General features: G+C 42.5%; 1 protein-coding gene and 1 long non-coding RNA gene across 9 annotated transcripts in view; both read right to left on the reverse strand.

Annotated features, from left to right (window-relative positions):
* LOC126988733 (uncharacterized) overlaps positions 1 to 19,031 on the reverse strand; it is a 45,413-nt gene that overhangs the window by 12,799 nt on the left and 13,583 nt on the right. For 3 of the 8 annotated variants that reach the window (XR_007742507.1, XR_007742505.1, XR_007742506.1), the window contains exon 7: positions 17,348 to 18,529. Coding sequence is in view for 3 of the 8 variants with exons in the window: in XM_050847097.1 (XP_050703054.1) it covers positions 17,589 to 18,529 (941 nt within the window). In the remaining 5 variants the exon portion in view is untranslated. Of the gene's footprint in view, positions 1 to 3,411; positions 4,963 to 16,857; positions 17,231 to 17,347; positions 18,530 to 19,031 lie in introns of those variants that run through there. The other 5 variants (XR_007742504.1, XM_050847097.1, XM_050847094.1 and 2 more) reach the window with 5 other exon arrangements.
* Positions 6,296 to 13,108, reverse strand: LOC126988736 (uncharacterized). The gene is made up of 2 exons (XR_007742508.1): positions 12,257 to 13,108; positions 6,296 to 7,311 (listed from the first exon to the last, which is right to left on the reverse strand). It is a non-coding gene; the product is annotated as an uncharacterized LOC126988736 (long non-coding RNA).

Consider the following 19,031-nt stretch of genomic DNA (forward strand, 5'->3'; position numbering starts at 1 on the left):
AGCGCTTTGTATCGCTTAATTTAGGTCCTCCTCCTCTCGATCGTTCCTCCCTTCTTCTTCTTTTGACCTGTAACGCTTTGTATCGCTTCTTAGGTCCTCCTCCTCTCGTTCCTCCCTTCTTCTTTTGACCTGTAACGCTTTGTATCGCTTAATTTAGGTCCTCTTCCTCTCGTTCCTCCCTTCTTCTTCTTCTTTTGACCTGATAGCGCTTTGTATCGCTTAATTTAGGTCCTCCTCCTCTCGTTCCTCCCTTCTTCTTCTTCTTTTGACCTGTAACGCTTTGTATCGCTTAATTTAGGTCCTCCTCCTCTCGTTCCTCCCTTCTTCTTCTTCTTTTGACCTGATAGCGCTTTGTATCGCTTAATTAAGGTCCTCCTCCTCTCGTTCCTCCCTTCTTCTTTTTTTGACCTGTAACGCTTTGTATCGCTTAATTTAGGTCCTCTTCCTCTCGTTCCTCCCTTCTTCTTCTTTTGACCTGTAACGCTTTGTATCGCTTCTTAGGTCCTCCTCCTCTCGTTCCTCCCTTCTTCTTCTTTTGACCTGTAACGCTTTGTATCGCTTCTTAGGTCCTCCTCTTCTCGTTCCCCCCTTCTTCTTATTCACACACCTTCCTTTTCAGTATTATGTTATTTTCTAACCTGAAATAAAGTCACTTATCTTCACTTATTCAGACATTTGTGCCTTTTTTCCCAGCACTGCGCGAGGAACACTTGCCAACTTAACCATTCTTCCCAACCCCCAAGGAGACTATAGTACAGGGGGGGGGCCTCTATGGGAGACCGTGGGCAGGGTGGTTACATCTGGTTCTCTCTCTACCCTGACCTGTAATTCCTGGGTCGCCTACATAGTTATTTGAGTTGTCCGTCCGTTGTCAGTTTTACGCATGAAAAGACCTGCCCCAGTCGATCGCTATTAGAGTATTTTGTAATGACGAAATTGTGGTGTATGTAGGTTCTAACAGATGCATGGCAGGAGCAGCGGTGTTAACATACGGACAGAAATTTTCTTGACATGTTGCTGGGAAAAAGGATCTGCAGTGAAAGTGGATTGTAAAGTGTAATAGTGGAAAATAGCAAAGCACATAGGAAAGTAAATCAGGGAAAGAAAATGACAGAAAACCTTTAAGTTCAGGATGACGTGCTTAAGAAAGTGATGTAATACTGAAAAGAACAGTGTGAAGAAGAAAAGAGGAACGAAAGGAGGAGGACCTATAAGAAGCGATAGAGCGTCACAGGTCAAAAGAAGAAGAAGAAAAAGAAGATCCGGGCGCCTCCTCCCCCCAAAAAAACCCTCCAGACACCCAACCAAGGAGACTATAGAACGTATACAGTCTCTTTGCACCCAACCCCAAGGAGACTAAAGTACAGACCAAAGCAGGGAGTCTACTTAATAGCCGATATACTAGTGTTTCAACCATTAACTCTGGAAGAAGTTGAGGACGGAAAAAAACTATATCACAACAATATGGCACAGAAGAAAAAAGGAAATTAAACAAAACTAAAAGACAACAACCACAAATCAACAATCAAGAATAAGACACAAGTGGAAGCCGTTACAAAGGCAATCCCACGCCTACTACTGATGGACTGGACAGGAGGGGGACTCTATGGGGGACAGGGGGGCGGGGTGGTTGTGGTGTATGTCGGTTCCAACAGATGGCAGGAGCAGCGGTGTTTACATCTGGCCGATTATCGTACTCAGAGCATTGTATTTACCGGTTTCTGACGCCTATCTATAGCCAAGAAACATCAGGATCTAACTCTTTTAACGATAACTATAAATTAGTTTCATTATTGGAGCCCAGAAGACAGTTTGGGGGTAGGAAGTCGGGAAATATAAGCGGCTGAGTACGACAATCTGGCAACGTTGCTCCCCCCCCACCCCCCCCAGACACCCACCCCCACCCCCAGTACCCACCAGCAGTGTTGCTATACATGAGATCAAGCAGTAAATGTTGCTACTTTTTTCTTCAGTCTGGTTATTTCCATACCTGTCAAGCTACTGTGGTGTCTTGCCATAAGATTTTGCGTATAAAAATCGTAGGACTTGACAGGTATGCATTTCCCACTTAAAACAAAACAGACAAATATTAAAATGAACAGTAAGAACTATATATATTTACCAGGTAGATATTATTGTACCGCAATTATATTACTTTCGATCTCTGGATTTGTGGAAGGCTAGCAACGGTTATGTAATGCGGTGACTATCCCTGATGAACGAGCCTCCCATAACCCACTTACCCAGCAAACTTATACTGTTTATTATACCGCTATTCGCAGCAATATCTTTCTTTGCTCCAATTGCAACACTGCCTCGTTCAAATATCATAACACCGCCACGTTTACCAGCCAGAGCCTCAAATGATGTACCTTTGTGGTGAAAGAGGACACAGCCTGGTGTGAAGCTCCATTTATGTAGTGCGGTGACTAGGCCTGATAAGGGAGCCTCCCATAACCCACTTTGCCAGGGGGTACCGCCCTCTTTGGCCGACTCGGTAAGGAGTGGCTCTCCTGTCACGCTGGTCGCGGGTTCAATACCAGGCAGCAGGCGAATACCCTCTCGATCCTCGTCTTGATTAATTTATCGTGTTTCGATACACGTATAGGACGTGTGGGGCCAAAACAAACAGTAGAAAAGAGGAAATCAAATCTCGGGGCATGGCGCGCAACCACCCAGACAGCACTCAGCTGTCACATTCAACACCAAATATCCTCGGTCTATCCTTAGCTCAAAATCTCATATGGAAACTTCACATCTCCTCTCTTACTAAATCAGCTTCCTCGAGGTTGGGCGTTCTGTATCGTCTCCGCCAGTTCTCCCTCGCACAGTTGCTAACCATATAGGCTACAGGGGCCTTGTCCGCCCTTGTATGGAGTATGCATCTCACGTGTGTGGGGGCTCCACTCACACAGCTCTTCTGGACAGAGTGGAGTCTAAGGCTCTCCTCCTCTTACTGACAGCCTTCTACCTCTTAAATTCCGCCGCCATGTTGCCTCTCTATCTTCTATCGATATTTTCATGCTGACTGCTCTTCTGAACTTGCTAACTGCATGCCTCCCCCATCCCGCGGAACTGCTGCACTCGACTTTCTACTCTAGCTCATCCCTATACTGTCCAAATCCCTTATGCAAGATTTAACCAGCATCTTCATTCTTTCATCCCCGTACACTGGTAAACTCTGGAACATCCTTCCTTCGTCTGCATTTCCTCCTGCCTATGACCTGACCTTCAAGAAGAGTTTATCAAGGCACCTCTCCACCCGAAATTGACCTCTCTTTACTATTGTCTATTATGGGAGCGATGAGTAGCAGGCAGCATACACTAAGCTGTGGGTTGCATCAGTGCTCATCTCTATAGCCCTTGAGCCTCTGGTGGGCAAGGACACAGACACAGCACAAGTGTGACATCCAGGTTACCACAGTTTACTTTCTCCAGGTGCCCATTTACAGACCAAAGTGAGGATGAACAGCTGGGTGGGCTGTGTACAGTCTGTCCAGGTCCTGATATAACTCTGGACTGCATATTTGTAGTTTGGTGTGCTAACCAATACACCACAGGGGTGTTCTGGGCAATGGATTGTTAAGGGACTCACTACACACAGGCCAAAATCAAATGGAGAAAAATGGTCAAATGTGGCTGCAGGAGCTGTACACTGATGGAGACATGCGTGAGGGACTGCAGGAGATGTACACTGGTGGACATGTGTTTGGGGGGCTGCAGGAGCTGTACACTGGTGGAGATGTGTGTGTGTGTGTGTGTGGGGGGGGGCTGCAGGAGCTGTACACTGGTGAAGACATGTGTGGGGGGCTGCATGAGATGTACAGGTGTAGTTGTGTGTGTGGGGGCCTGGAGGAAACAAGGCCCCTCCTGGAAATATTTGACCCCAAATGATAGTAAAAAAATACAGCATCAGTTGGCAAATTCTATAAACCTCTTTGGGTATTGGGTCCCCCATGGTTCCCTATTGGCCCTTTACATACAGAGCCGTAGCTGCCACCGGCACACCAGTGGATTACTTTTATTGAAACTTGGGTTGTAAATTTGAAAAGGCCAAACAACAAGTGACCACCTCGTCAATATAAGGAAGTAGAGGTATTGGGAGTGTTTGTGACAATATTTTGTAACGCTTTATCCGTTTAAAAGCTTTTTCAATGAAAAGAGAGACTGTAGCTAACTCATGATCATTGATTATTTTTTCAGGCGAATCCAAACTTTCAAGAACGATAAGCTTTGCTCTTTTTTCTGACAGTTCCTGTTGAATGGAAAAATCTTTGCAAGTAATCACCATGTCACCACGGTAGACATGCTCCAAAACCCCCGACACCAAAACCAACTCTCTGTCAGTTATTCTGCCGCCCCAGCACTGCGAGACGTAGGAGAATGACCCATACGGTGTGATGCCCACCAAGCATTTAATGGTAGTCTGGTGCTTGATATCACTCCAGGTTTGACTTTCTGCAGTTATGTTTAATGGTTTTTCTGTAGGAAACTCCAAACAGTCAATGATGACAGAGCAGTTCTTAAAGTTTGGCTTGAAGGGCCTGGGAATGTTCCTTGGATGTGTTCTGACTGGCCAACAAATCAAAAAGTCAAGTTTACAGGCCATTATGGGGATGGCATCTGAAAGTATATTCTCAATTGCTTGAGTAGAAGTGTTAAACCTTGATGCTAAATCTTGTGTGCTAAGACTTAGCCTCAGTTTCATTAGTGTTATTAAAAGCTGATCAGGTTTACTGATACAGTCAAATGATGCTAAGTGTCCAGACAGCAAGTCAATGAGCCACGTGAACACTGCTAGTGACGGAAGGCCGGTGCAGAGCCTTGTCTTCCTGTCGTCTAGTGAGATAGATGTTAGGGATGATACCATGAGTTTTTGGTCCATTGCTTCAAGCTCCTCTTTCAGCTGCTGTTCCTGTTCCTGCAAGTCTCTGCACTCCTGGATTCGCTGCAAACCTTGTTCTGAAAAATACATAAGTTAAGAGGAGTTTTGTAACAATAAAGGAAAATATAAAAACTGTTAATTATAAAACCTTGTCAGGGTTATTCTCAATCACTGTTTTAGAAGAAATCTGAAATTGTTTGAAGACTATGACAAAATATAAGATCAATACACTATAACTAGACTTACTAGTGTGATCTACAACTTAAACTTTGTCTTAGAAGTAAAAGTATGGCATCACTTTTGTACAGAGTAAAGCAACTGCACTAATAAATATTTGCAACTGTAAATACCAGTAGGCATCAGGCTTATAATGCAAGGTGCGCAGATTTCTGTTCTCCACACAGTACTCTCACTCAAGTCTTCCTTATGATCACTGGATTTCTTCAGATACAAATGGATACATATTGCAGGGGAAAGTTATTTGGTGAAGATTACAAATAACCTCATTCCAGGTTATAATTCAACCTACTATGTATGAATCATGAGGCAACAGGAGCATGGCCATGACTTATCATTATGTAGAAACATATACAACTGAGTTGCATTCTGCTCGCCCATACAACCCTTGCATGTCTGACCCTTTCAAGCACTACGAGTTTCATGCTCAACAAAATTATGTTTCAATGGGAAAAGTGGCAAGGCTCCAAGCAGGTTCTTCTGTGGGTTCCATGAACACTGTCACCACCTCCTTCATTTTTTTTTTACAATGATGATTACCTTACTAAATTATTTTACTTTACTTCTTTATACTCTGTACCAGCACATTAAAGATAGTGTGTCTATTACTCTCAAAGACATTTCTGTGAGCATGCCGTGCTGCAAATGTCTTCAATGGTTTTCTAAGTACCGCAAAAAGTACTGTAGAATTTTTTAGTGCGGTCCGCAGTAGTGCGGTACTTTCAGAAAGTTTGCGGTAGTGGGGTACTTTTTTTGTGATGCGGTACTACCGCACTAAGTACCGCACTTGCCCATCTCTGTTAAAAATAATACATTGGCATTTTTTTTCAGACTGACGTCGATACGGCCAATTATTAGATTTAACGATAAGTTATTTATTCTTTGTTCAGGGATATATATATTTTTTTTTTTACATTACTTAAGGGAAATTAATTTATTACTATAACAGATGGGTGAATAATTCGATCTGAATAACCCTTTAATTACGAGAAAGCTTAAATAATAATAAAACAGCTGAGGCGTCATAGGCGAGATAGGTCACACGAAGAAGAAGACGAATTTGAATTCCTGTAAACATACAACAGAGGGGTTGCACTGACGTCACACCACTTCATTTTTGTTTTAGGAAAAACAACTGTCAGCCATATTGGGAGGAATGAGAGATTTGTAGAATTGAAGTGGGAATAAGTTTTATTTCTCGCTCCCAAATCACTTGGCCTTTCAAGACTTATTTCAAAACAGTCAATTATTGCAACACAATGAGGAAATTAATTTTTAAACACCACGGGAAGGTTATTTCTACTGTGTTCTCTTTCAGGCCAATAAACTAAAGATGGTGTCAAGCGTGAGGAGCATACGTGAATAACATGATTAAAGATCCAAGATATTGTTGCAGAATTCACTGTAAATCTATAGCCCAAGTCTTGAACATTCAGATTAAGCCTGATCCTCATTAGAGTCATGATAAATTGCTGGAATGGAGTTAAACTAGATTGTTCCTTCAAAAAGTCACTGATGAAATAAAAAATGTGCATTAATACATGAAATGTAGGCAATCCAGTATAATATTTAACTTTTCCACTGTCATTTTCAAATGTTTTTTCTGATAATGACAGCCTAGCATTTTCTGCTTCTAAAGTGTGACATTTACTTCTTAATGACTGACATTCAAGTTCGAGACTTAATATATTCATGACTAATATCAGTCATTGTAGAACTGACTGATGTTTTATTATCAATATTATGTGCTTTATCTAATAGTGCATCTGATGGAAACTGCCATGCCTCATCACTGTGTCCTCTGAGTTTGCAGATTTTCTCAGATTGGATAGTACTATAATCATGATCCCAAACTGTACTTACAGCCACATCAACTGGGGCTGTAACACTTTGTGCAGTGATTCTGTCCACAGATTTTACAAATGGTAATGTTTCATCTTGATCCATTATATCTGACTGATTCTGTAGCGTAGCATCACCTTCACCTGAGATAGTGCTCGTGTTGAATTCCTCAGCTGTACTTGCAGGCCCACCCATACTGGATGCTACTTCTCGCATCCCTCTCCTCATCTTCCGCCTCCTTTCAAATGTCTCCATCTCCCGAATCTTCTGGAGTCGCATTTGACTTGGTGTGTGGTTAAAGATGGAAGGTACAAAGTCTGGTGAGAGTGGATTGGAGTCTCTCTTGCCTGAAATTATGTTGTATTATCAAAATAAATAATAATTTCCCAAAAGAAATGTTGGTAATTTAGGGAGGGAAAAAATGGTGCTAGTCACTAGTGACTAGCACGTCTGTTTTTGAAAGGTTCCTAACACTAAGCAAAGAAGGTAAATGTACAGAACTACACCCCTTTTCACCTGAAGTTTATGAGTATGAAAATAGTAAAAATTTCCACCATAAAATGAATATCTAATTTAAATGAATCAGACCATCAAACAATGAATAGAGAAAAGTTACATTAACCTAGGCCTAACTGTTAATAACACCGACCAAACCTCAATTAATTTTTGTTGTCACCACTGTGGATTATCGTAATATAACCAAACCAAACCCAGGATAAGGCTTATTATTATTTACTTTACTTGTACTAGCCCTGTATGTCTATCCCCTCTGATTTCCAATGCTTAATTGTATCATTTGATATCATCACTTAAATGCGGTCACACTACGTAAACACCGCCCGGGACCTGGGACAGCCCGGGGATAAATTTGGACCGCCCGGGGTTTAATTAGTCATATATTCATTGTTCTTTCTGTATTTCCGTCATCACTGTACCTTTCTCTCAGGCTAGGTTAGGTAGTTAAGTTAGTTTTGTTTATTTAAATTAGCCAGTCTGTAAAAGGGCGGTCCCAGGCAGTCGGTCCATGTATGTTCATATAACTATTCATTAGGCTGCCAAATGGTGATGGAAATATAGTATATACATTTATTATCAAACTTCAAGATATATTTGATGATAAGAACAATGAATATATAACTAATTTAACCCCAGGCAGCGTTCAGTAAGAACATAAGAACGTAAGAGGTTCACAAAAAGCCCACTGACCTATACTTGGCAGCCCCTGTCTACCTACCGTGAGTGGCAGTGTAGCACCTATCAGTAACAGTAATAGATGGGCCACTAACACACACACCAACACAGTAATAGATGGGCCACTAACACACACACCAACACAGTAATAGATGGGCCACTAACACACACACCAACACAGAAAAAGATGGGCCACTAACACCCACACAGTAATAGATGGGCCACTAACACCCACACCCACACAGTAATAGATGGGCCACTAACACCCACACCCACATAGTAATAGATGGGGTATTATTCTAGTGTTTCCCCATACTCACCCCTCGCAACCAAAATTGGCTAGGGGGCCATTGAGACAGCGGGGAATGCGGTGGTAACCATGAAATGTGTCGCAAATGCATAGTTTTTGAGTTATTGGGGGTTGAAAAATACCCTAGATGTAAGGAAATTCCTTACATTCAGGGATTTTTTTACCACATACGGAAACCACGCAATTTCACTCAGTCTCCATACGAAAGGGGGTTCGAGTGGGGTGAAGCCCCCCCCATTACAGTATTAACCTTTTCATTGCTAAACGCTCGCAGGGAGCATTAGGCGTATTTGCTGGTAGTGCTAAACGCTTGCTGCAAGCTCCACCCGCACTCAAATCTCCTGCGTATGAAAGTGTTCCAACACTAATTCTCACAGCACAGGATTGCCAATTGAGTGGGTTCTTCACTAAATTTGGTGGAAAATCATATCAGCCCAGTGCGGCAAATCTACGGACGAGTAACTGGTGGATGTTCTTGCCCAACATAGCGGCATTTTTGCATAGCTTCACCTATCACCTGACTGATTCTTTGACCAAATAGTTGTAAATATTGCAGTTGGCAATACTCCCTTGCCAGAATCTCAAGGAGAGATGTCCGCAGTTCTCTCAATATGGCTGATCATCCTGCATGCACCGACATAAGTGTTAACATTCAACACTCCCTGAACGTGCATGTACGTTCGCAATAGAGGCATACATAACCGACTCCTATACATCTGGACCTCCTCTTTCCAATGATGTTTTTTGTTTTTAGCTGTGATGAATAGTTTTTGAGATACAGAGGTTAAAAGAGACCCCCCATTGGGCTGCCTGACTGTGCCTGAGGGGATAGTTGCATCCGCACCACGTGCAAGGAAAGGGTTAAGGTTATAATGAAGCATCTAAACAGTAAGTAATTTCCGTTATAAGAATCTTGCAACCGTCATGTTGACCATGTATTCACTCACTGGTAGCACGTACCAATGCGTGAACCAGGTTCGAACGCAGGTTACTTGTTAGGGTTTCCTTCCCGGGATCCCGGCCATAAAGTTTTTTTATTCTACCCAGGAAATTTGTAAAATCCTGGGAAATCCCGGGATACTTTTTATTACTTTTCTCTCACATCTGCTACAGAATATGAAAATGTATGAGAGAGAGAGAGAGAGAGAGAGAGAGAGAGAGAGAGAGAGAGAGAGATGCCTAGGTCCCATATCTCTCTCTGTGGAGCATTGAGGCTTGGTGGGGGTCACTGAAAGTGGCCACTCCAAATTAAGATCAAAGCTTAGTTATCTTACTATTGACTGTTTGTGCTTTTTGAAAAGTTATTTCATGAATAACTCTTAGGGTGTATGACTGCATTTGCAGCTGTCTGATTTTTTTTTTTTTTTTTTTACAGGTCATTCCATACTCTAGTGTTGAGTGTTTTGAGTCCCATTTCACTTTTTTTTGTTTACCATGTCTGGAGAGTTGGGCCAAAATTTCAAATATTCTACTAATTGTTTTCTTCCGCTTTATTTCAATACATACAATGACAAAATACCAGGTTATATCTATCATTCTTTTTATTTCAGGGCATTTCAGAATTTTCAGTGTTTTCATTAGCTTTTTTCAGAGTATGATGTCCAAATTAATTTACGTTATTGAATATATGTACAGTTTACTCCATAGTTTCATTTTCTGTGTAGTTTATGGTGGTGGGGGTCACTGGGGCACTGGGTGCCACTGGCCAAGCTTCCATATGGATATGCTATTGTATGCAAAAATTCATATTCTATACATACAAGGAAACTCCATGGGTAGGCGGTGGCTGAACGGATAGCAAGACGGCCCCGCGTTCAGGAGGACATGAGGTCAATCCCCAACCGGTGCCACCAAGCTGGGATTTTTCAGCCGCCGCTGAGTGGCTTAAAATTACCCACATGCTGTCCAGAAGACCACCTATTAACCCGGACTCTAGATTCTAGGATTAAAAATGAGCTCCGGGAGGGCAGCATGAGCCAATGCAAGATGGCGCCAATATAAACACTCGCCTGCGCCAGAACAGGCTGGGCCGACCATCAGGACCCACCGGGAAGAAGCCTTGGACTGACCATCAGGATCCACCGGGAAGAAGCCTACCGGCGCAATAGGCCACGGCGTAAAAAAAAAAAAATAAATAAAAATAAAAAATAAAAAATAAAAAGTCATTTAAAAATACTTATTTCACACTTTCACAGGGCAAATAACTACTTATGATGTATGTACTACTGAGGTTCATTTACGAATTACGAAAGAGCAGGAGTATTAGCAAACATTATCTGCCACGGGAAATCCCGGGATCCCGGGAAATGTCTTGTTTTTTCCCGGAATCCCAGGATGCTACAAAATCCCCCAAACAGGAAACCCTATTACTTGTGTTTGAAAATTTTCCATTCAAATTCAGGTTATTGGTTATTCTCTAATGTTTGTTAGCTGCTTTGTTATTCTCAAGTAGCCAGTAATCTTTCTTCCTGAGGACATGTCCAAGTTGTATTCAACCAATAGCGATGCTCCAGAGGACGGGGCTGGTGAAGCCGCAAGACCATCTTGGCGTCGTCTGTAATGTAAGTACTAATGGCTAATGTTGAAGAAGGGGACGTAGGCAACTCTTTCAATGTTAACACTAACATTATTCAGTAAATCTGGAGATTCACTATATGCGCCTCCAATATTGCCCCCACGAGAATAATAACCTTTCCAAGGTCTCACATAATGTTGTACTTCTCTAGTTTTAATGGTGCATCATACATGTGGGGGTGTTGCCCCCCCTGGTTAGCAGGGGGGGCGAGAGGGGCGAAGCCCCCCGTTAGAGGTTAGGTTATGTAAAGTTCAGTTACAGTAACTTAAATATGCTCCCCACCCACCCCCCAAAAAATTTTTACGGTGCATCATACAGGTGGGGGGTGGGGGGGTTGTGGTTAGGTTATGTAAAGTTCGGTTACAGTAGTTTAACTACGCTCCCCCACCCCCCCAAAATTTTTGGCGCACCATATATGAGGTGGTGGGGGGTCCAGGGGGGCACAGCCCCCCCTGGTTAGCAGGGTAGTTGAGGTTAGATTATGTAAAGTTCGGTTACAGTAGTTTAAATACGCTTCCCCCCCAAAAACGATTTTACGGCGCACCATACTTGTTGGGGGGGGGGGGGGTCCAGGGGGGCACAGCCCCCCCTGGTTAGCAGGGGGGCGAGGTTAGGCTACAGTAGTTTCAATACACCCCTGTGTCCAGGGGTGGCACAGTCCCCCCCTGATTAGCAGGGGGGTCGATAGGGGCGAAGCCCCCCTGGTAGAGGTTAGGTTATGTAAAGTTCGGTTAGAGTAAACTAAATGTTCCCCCCACCCCCCCAAAAAAGATTTTACGGCGTATCATACATGTGGGGGGGGTCCAGGGGGGCGAGGTTAGGTTACAGTAGTTTCAATACGCTCCCCAACCAAAAAATTAAAAGAAATTTTTTTTACGGCGCATCATACATGTGGCCTCTAGCATAGCTCATAGGGAACGGTCATCCAGGTAAGAACTCACACCCACACAGTAATAGATGGGCCACTAACGCCCACCCACACAGTAATAGATGGGCCACTAACACCCACACCCACACAGTAATAGATGGGCCACTAACACCCACACCCACACAGTAATAGATGGGCCAATAACACCCACACAGTAATAGATGGACCACTAACACCCACACCCACAGAGTAATAGATGGGCCAATAACACCCCCCTAATATAAGCATAAAGCTCCTCTAATTTATCCAAAAAAATATAGAAACGATTGAAGTATATGTTACATTTACCTTTGGCAAAATGAGCACTGCAAAGGCGGGTAGCAGAAGTCGGCTGCCACCCATCCCTCTTTACAGCTGCTGTCCATTTTTGCCGCTGTTCCTCGTTGGCTGGAAACCGATAAAATGACACATTGTCCTTCCCTCCCCTATTAGTGCAACCAACTGCACAACAACTATGTACCATTTTCAAGATTGAGGCGGGAAGATGAGGAGTTCTCTTGTGGTAAATATGTGCCTCCCAAAATGGCGGGCCTTTGAGGGGCAGCTGACTGATCAGCTGATCGATGCGATGACGTCACGTGCAACCCCTTTATAGCCTACTCTCTCTTTCTCTCTCTCAGTTTAAAATATACCGGAACTATATTTTTCAATGTGGCCTCGAATTTTATATATCTTTACGAGACGACAACCGGAGACGTTCTCATTGCCCAGGCTTGGCTCACTACTATCACCCACACCTGCAGCCCCCGGCACCCACCCACACACACAGTCCAGCCCTTCACCCACCCACCCCCGGCAACCCCTACATGATCAAACATACGAATTAAATGGGCCCGCGCAAAGACCCCAGACCAGTGACGGACCCATTTACCGTTTACCGTTGATGAGGTTTCAGGCCCCTGTCCGCCGCCGTAGCAGCGCTCCACAGGGCCGCTAACAGTAATATTAGCACCTAAAGTTGTCCTCAATCCTCATATTTGTGAAGTCGTAGGATTTAGTGAACAAGTGAGTCTTTAGGGCTTTCTTGAAGATTACCAGACTGCCCCTGCTGGATTCCGATATCAGGCCACGGCACCTCCCCTTCAAACGACTCATCTCTCTCGACGGTGATACACCATAGTATATAGGACCATTATGCGACCGCACCTCCCCTCGATCCCCTGCTGCCGCCGACACGTGAGAAAAAATAGGTTTGTACAGAGCGGCCCTGTGGAGCGCTGCTACGGCGGCGGCCCGGGGCCTGAAACCTCATCAACGGTAAACGGTGAAACGGTAAGCAAGGATTATATACCATAAGGATAGCTCACTAAGCATTATTGTTTTACCCACAATGCTCTTGCTCTTGCTGTACAGGTGACCCGTTGGAGAGTCAGGCCTTCATATCGACACAGCCTGTAAAAATAAAACAACACAAGCAGTATCCATTACAAATCTTCCGATTCCCGATTTCTTGCACACCACATCTTTTCCAGAAAACTCTTCATGGCTTCTATAATTCTCTCATTTGCTTCAGCACTCAGTCCCAGCAGCAGCAGCATTCATTCCCTCTCCGTTCTTGCAATGCACCGCGGATGACGTCACACATGCACACAAATGGTGCTGGGCGGGAAACTGGTTCACTTCACTGTGTTCTCACCGCAGCGTGCTCAGTGAAAATGGTGATTTGTGCTGTATAAGGGTGTTACAGTGGCACAATCTATATAATAAGGATAGCTTAATAAGCATTTGTTTCACCCACAATGCACCGCGTATACAATCTGGTTCACTCTCTCCATATATGGGTAGGCGGTGGCTGAATTGGTAGCGTGCTGGGCCCACATTCACCACGTGATGGACGACGCGGGTTCGAATCCCCACGCTACCACCTGGGATTTTTCAGTCACCGCCGAGTGGCTTAAAACTACCCTCATGCTGTCCTGAGGACCACCCATCAACCCGGGCTCTAGAGGAAACCATCCAAGTGAACCAAGAAGGAGTTCCGGGGGGCAGCATGAGCCAAGAGAAGATGGCGCCACTATAAACACTTGCCTGCGCCATGACGGGTTGGGGCCGACTTCCAGCCAGGCCCCTGAAGAGAGCCTACCGGCGCTACAAGCGGACACGTAAAAAAAAAAATATATATATATATATATATATATATATATATATATATATATATAATAATAATATATATATATATATATATATATATATATATATATATATATATATATATATATATATATATATATATATATATATATATATATATATATATATATATATATATATATATATATATATATATATATATATATATATATATATATATATATATATATATATATATAATGTATTAGAAAACCATTACTTATTAATCTTGTCACTCGTTCATAGTCAGATTTTGTGCTTTTTTTTATTAAAACCAGAGGCTGATGTTAAACCTCCTCCAGTCTGTAGCTTTTGCCGTAGGGTCAGGAGGATGTGCTGCCACCTCTAGTAAGCAGCTTGGAGGAGCTGGATGACCCATGCACAAAAGTGGCTGTCACTGGCTGATCAAACTTAAAAAAAAGGTAAGAATAAACTGTGTCATTTTGAACTTGAGAAATTTTTTGGACATTCTGGATACATCATATAGATATAAGATTATTTTTGTGCTGAGGAACCATATGTTTTAAAGTATTTATGGTGCTCCTATTATTCATTGCAGACACTTTTTTGCCATCTTTAGGAGGGCACAGCCTTGGAGATGCTGTTTGTAGGATTTTTAAAAAGCTGGGGACCAATGGTATGTGATCATCATACAGCCTGAAGGGAAAGAAGGGGAAGCTAGCATTTACTGATCTTCCCATCTGCAAAGTTATTGTCAGTAAGTGTACAGAATTGCTTTTTTACAAAATTGACTCAAAGCAGTATCTGTAGTCATATTGGTAATGTTAAGAAAATAATCTGCACTATGGTTGCCACTAAAACTAAAACTAAATTTGCTAACATTCATACGCTTTGACCTCTTTATCTAAGGAGCATGCTTGAGAAACTACGCAGAAGCAAAAACATCTGAGGTGGAGATGAAATTAGTGAGGCCCTAAAGCATGCTCCTAAAAGGAAAGGTGAGCACTGAACTTAATTTACCCTGTTTTGATGTCCCCTCAACTTTGTAAATGGGGGCTTCATGGTGCAGTGGTTAGCACACTTGGCTCACAACCGAGAGAGCTCGGGTTCGATTCCCAGGCGGAGTGGAAAAATTTGGGCGGCTTTTCTGATACCCTACGCCCCTGTCCACCCAGCAGTGAATGGGTACCAGGTATTAATCGGGGGTTGTGTCCCATCTCCTGGGATCCGTTCCCTTCTCCTATAATTCCTTCCCCTTCTGTCTCTCTCCAGCACATGACCACAGATGTTGCGCCGACTAAACGAAACTTTCCAACTTCTTTTCAACTTTGTAATAAGACTAATTTAAGTAATAGAAAATGTGCATTTGGTGCTACTACAGTATCTCAACGTGCATCTTTTCACTCCACTTGTGCATACACACATACTCCACCTTATACACACTTTCGTTGGTGTTACCCTACTGTCTTCCATCACTCGTGCTCCTTTCAGGTAACTCATTTCCACTACACACACTCGTCACTGCTGTTCCCTATTCCAACATGTTTTAGAGCCGTACGATGTCATTGGCAGGTGACAGCCATTTCTTAGACATCTCTTAACCTCCATGGAGACATTCCTCTATTTCATAACCCTTGCAATGCAAGGGTTTTATTCCCTCCAGTTTATTGATGCTCTTTATCTCCAAAATGTCTACCTTCTCAACCTAACTTCATGATATGTTTCTTCCTGTAGGAACCCGAGCCTAAGAAACGTGAGTGTTTCGTACAAGTCATCAGATCCCATTGACTAGCCGCAGTTGAAACAAGGGCAGACACCATGGTGCACAGTGCCTACTCCCTACGGTATGAGACTCTCCTCCTCCCAGCTCCACCTCCACAGCACCATATCCAAATCTTTCCACCATCTTTTCCCACCTGCTTGATTTGTTTGCTCCCATGGAAATATATCTCTCTCTCTCTCTCTCTCTCTCTCTCTCTCTCTCTCTCTCTCTCTCTCTCTCTCTCTCTTTTTTTTTCACTGCTACCATCAGCTAGAGGCTTACAGGTAATGCTTTCTTCATCATTATACTGTAGTTGGTTTCATTCCATCTGTCCACTCGTGAATGTGGATGTGGCACCTGCACATAAATTGTTAGTTCATGATTGCATGAAGATCAACTTTTTATTCTGATAAATTTGAATGTTTGTGTTGGTGGACAGATGAAATGAAACACTATGATTAAGATTTTTTTTTTGTGTGTGTCTGTGTAGGGAGGGTTGTCAGGGGAGAGATGCTCTTTTCCAAAATGTTTTTGTTTTAAATGTGCTTTCCCAAAGGCTAACTATCTGTATTTTCCCTAATGAGCTTATGAATTAGTGGGTTTTAATAAAGGATATATGTCTGCAGCAATAAGGAACAGTAGATATAAGAATATCAGTCATCACTTTCCAAAACTTGACCAACTCGTTTCTCTAACACTCTGTAAGACATCCACAATTAGGCAATAATGGAAAGAATTACATAAGGCCAGAATTCTGTGATGCATTCATTGTTTAGAATGTAAAGAATAGCAAGAAGAAAATAATTAAAGCACATGCTTTATTTTTATTTTTTTATTTATTCATTCTAAATTTTCTTGTTCTTTACTTTTTAAACTATGGATGTGTCACAGAATTTCAGGCTAATGTAGAAAGTGGTAAACAAGTGAGTTTGGTCAACAGTTTTGGAAAGGGATGACTAATATAAAATTTTCTCAACCATATATTTTATATTGGTCCTTGGTTTTCAATTATGATATGCCTTCTTAAAAATCAGGGTAAAGTGTAACAATTTATTCTTGATGAATACAATTTTGCAGGCAGTGTAGGTAAGGCAAACAGAAAAAAAAGACTTCATAATATATATTACATGCCCTACCTGGACAGGAATTTTGCTCAGTCGCTGGGTTAGGAGCTATTATCCAGCTAGACCAACAAAAAATTTTGATTTGTAGACCGGCCCAACCAGCCATGTCGAAACTTTATGGCTGGATACGGACAAGCAAATATGGATCCTGATGTAATAGAGCCAAGACTTTGTGTCCGGATATGGAGCATATCTGGATACAGGAAGGATTACTGTACTGTAGAGTGGTGGGAGGGGCCTGCAGGAGCTGTACACTGGTGGAGATGTGTGTGGGCACTGCAGGAGCTGTACACTGGTGAAGACATGTGTGGGGGGCTGCATGAGATGTACAGGTGTAGTTGTGTGTGTGGGGGGCTGCAGGAGCTGTACACTGGTGGAGATGTGGGGGGGGCATTGCAGGACCTGTACACTGGTGAAGACATGTGTGGGGGGCTGCATGAGATGTACAGGTGTAGTTGTGTGTGTGGGGGCCTGGAGGAAACAAGGCCCCTCCTAGAAATGTTTGACCCCAAATGATAGTAAAAAAATACAGCATCAGTTGGCAAATTCTATAAACCTCTTTGGGTATTGGGTCCCCCATGGTTCCCAATTGGCCCTTTACATACAGAGCCGTAGCTGCCACCGGCACACCAGTGGATTACTTTTATTGAAACTTGGGTTGTAAATTTGAAAAGGCCAAACAACAAGTGAGCACCTCATTAATATAGGGAAGTAGAGGTATTGGGAGTGTTTGTGACAATATTTTGTAACGCTTTATCCGTTTAAAAGCTTTTTCTATGAAAAGAGAGACTGTAGCTAACTCATGATCACTGATTAATTTTTCAGGTGAATCCAAACTTTCAAGAACGATAAGCTTTGCTCTTTTTTCTGACAATTCCTGTTGAATGGAAAAATCTTTGCAAGTAATCACCATGTCACCACGGTAGACATGCTCCAAAACCCCCGACACCAAAACCAACTCTCTGTCAGTTATTCTGCCGCCCCAGCACTGCGAGACGTAGGAGAATGACCCATACGGTGTGATGCCCACCAAGCACTTAATGGTAGTCTGGTGTTTGATATCACTCCAGGTTTGACTTTCTGCAGTTATGTTTAATGGTTTTTCTGTAGGAAACTCCAAACAGTCAATGATGACAGAGCAGTTCTTAAAGTTTGGCTTGAAGGGCCTGGGAATGTTCCTTGGATGTGTTCTGACTGGCCAACAAATCAAAAAGTCAAGTTTACAGGCCATTATGGGGATGGCATCTGAAAGTATATTCTCAATTGCTTGAGTAGAAGTGTTAAACCTAAATGCTAAATCTTGTGTGCTAAGACTTAGCCTCAGTTTCATTAGTGTTATTAAAAGCTGATCAGGTTTACTGATACAGTCAAATGTTGCTAAGTGTCCAGACAGCAAGTCAATGAGCCACGTGAACACTGCTAGTGACGGAAGGCCGGTGCAGAGCCTTGTCTTCCTGTCGTCTAGTGAGATAGATGTTAGGGATGATACCATGAGTTTTTGGTCCATTGCTTCAAGCTCCTCTTTCAGCTGCTGTTCCTGTTCCTGCAAGTCTCTGTATTCCTGGATTTCCTGCAAAACTTGTTCTGAAAAATACATAAGTTAAGAAGAGTTTTGTAACATTAAAGGAAAATATAAAAACAATGTTAATTATAAAACCTTGTCAGGGTTATTCTCAATGCTTTTAGAAGAAATCTGAAATTGTTTGAAGACTATGACAAAATATAAGATCAATACACTATAACTAGACTTACCAGTGTGATCTACAGCTTAAACTTTATCTTGGAAGTAAAAGTTTGGCATCACTTAAGTACAGAGTAAAGCAACTGCACTAATAAATATTTGCAACTGTAAATACCAGTAGGCGTCAGGCTTATAATGCAAGGTGCGCAGATTTCTGTTCTCTACACAGTACTCTCACTCACTCTTCCTTATGATCACTGGATTTCTTCAGTTACAAATGGATACATATTGCAGGGGAAAGTTATTTGGTGAAGATTACAAATAACCTCATCTCGGGAAATAATTCAACCTACTATGTATGAATCATGAGGCAACAGGAGCATGGCCATGACTTATCATTATGTA

Source organism: Eriocheir sinensis, chromosome 70 (assembly GCF_024679095.1).
Source record: "Eriocheir sinensis breed Jianghai 21 chromosome 70, ASM2467909v1, whole genome shotgun sequence".
In the NCBI taxonomy this organism is placed as follows: Eukaryota; Metazoa; Arthropoda; class Malacostraca; order Decapoda; family Varunidae; genus Eriocheir; species Eriocheir sinensis.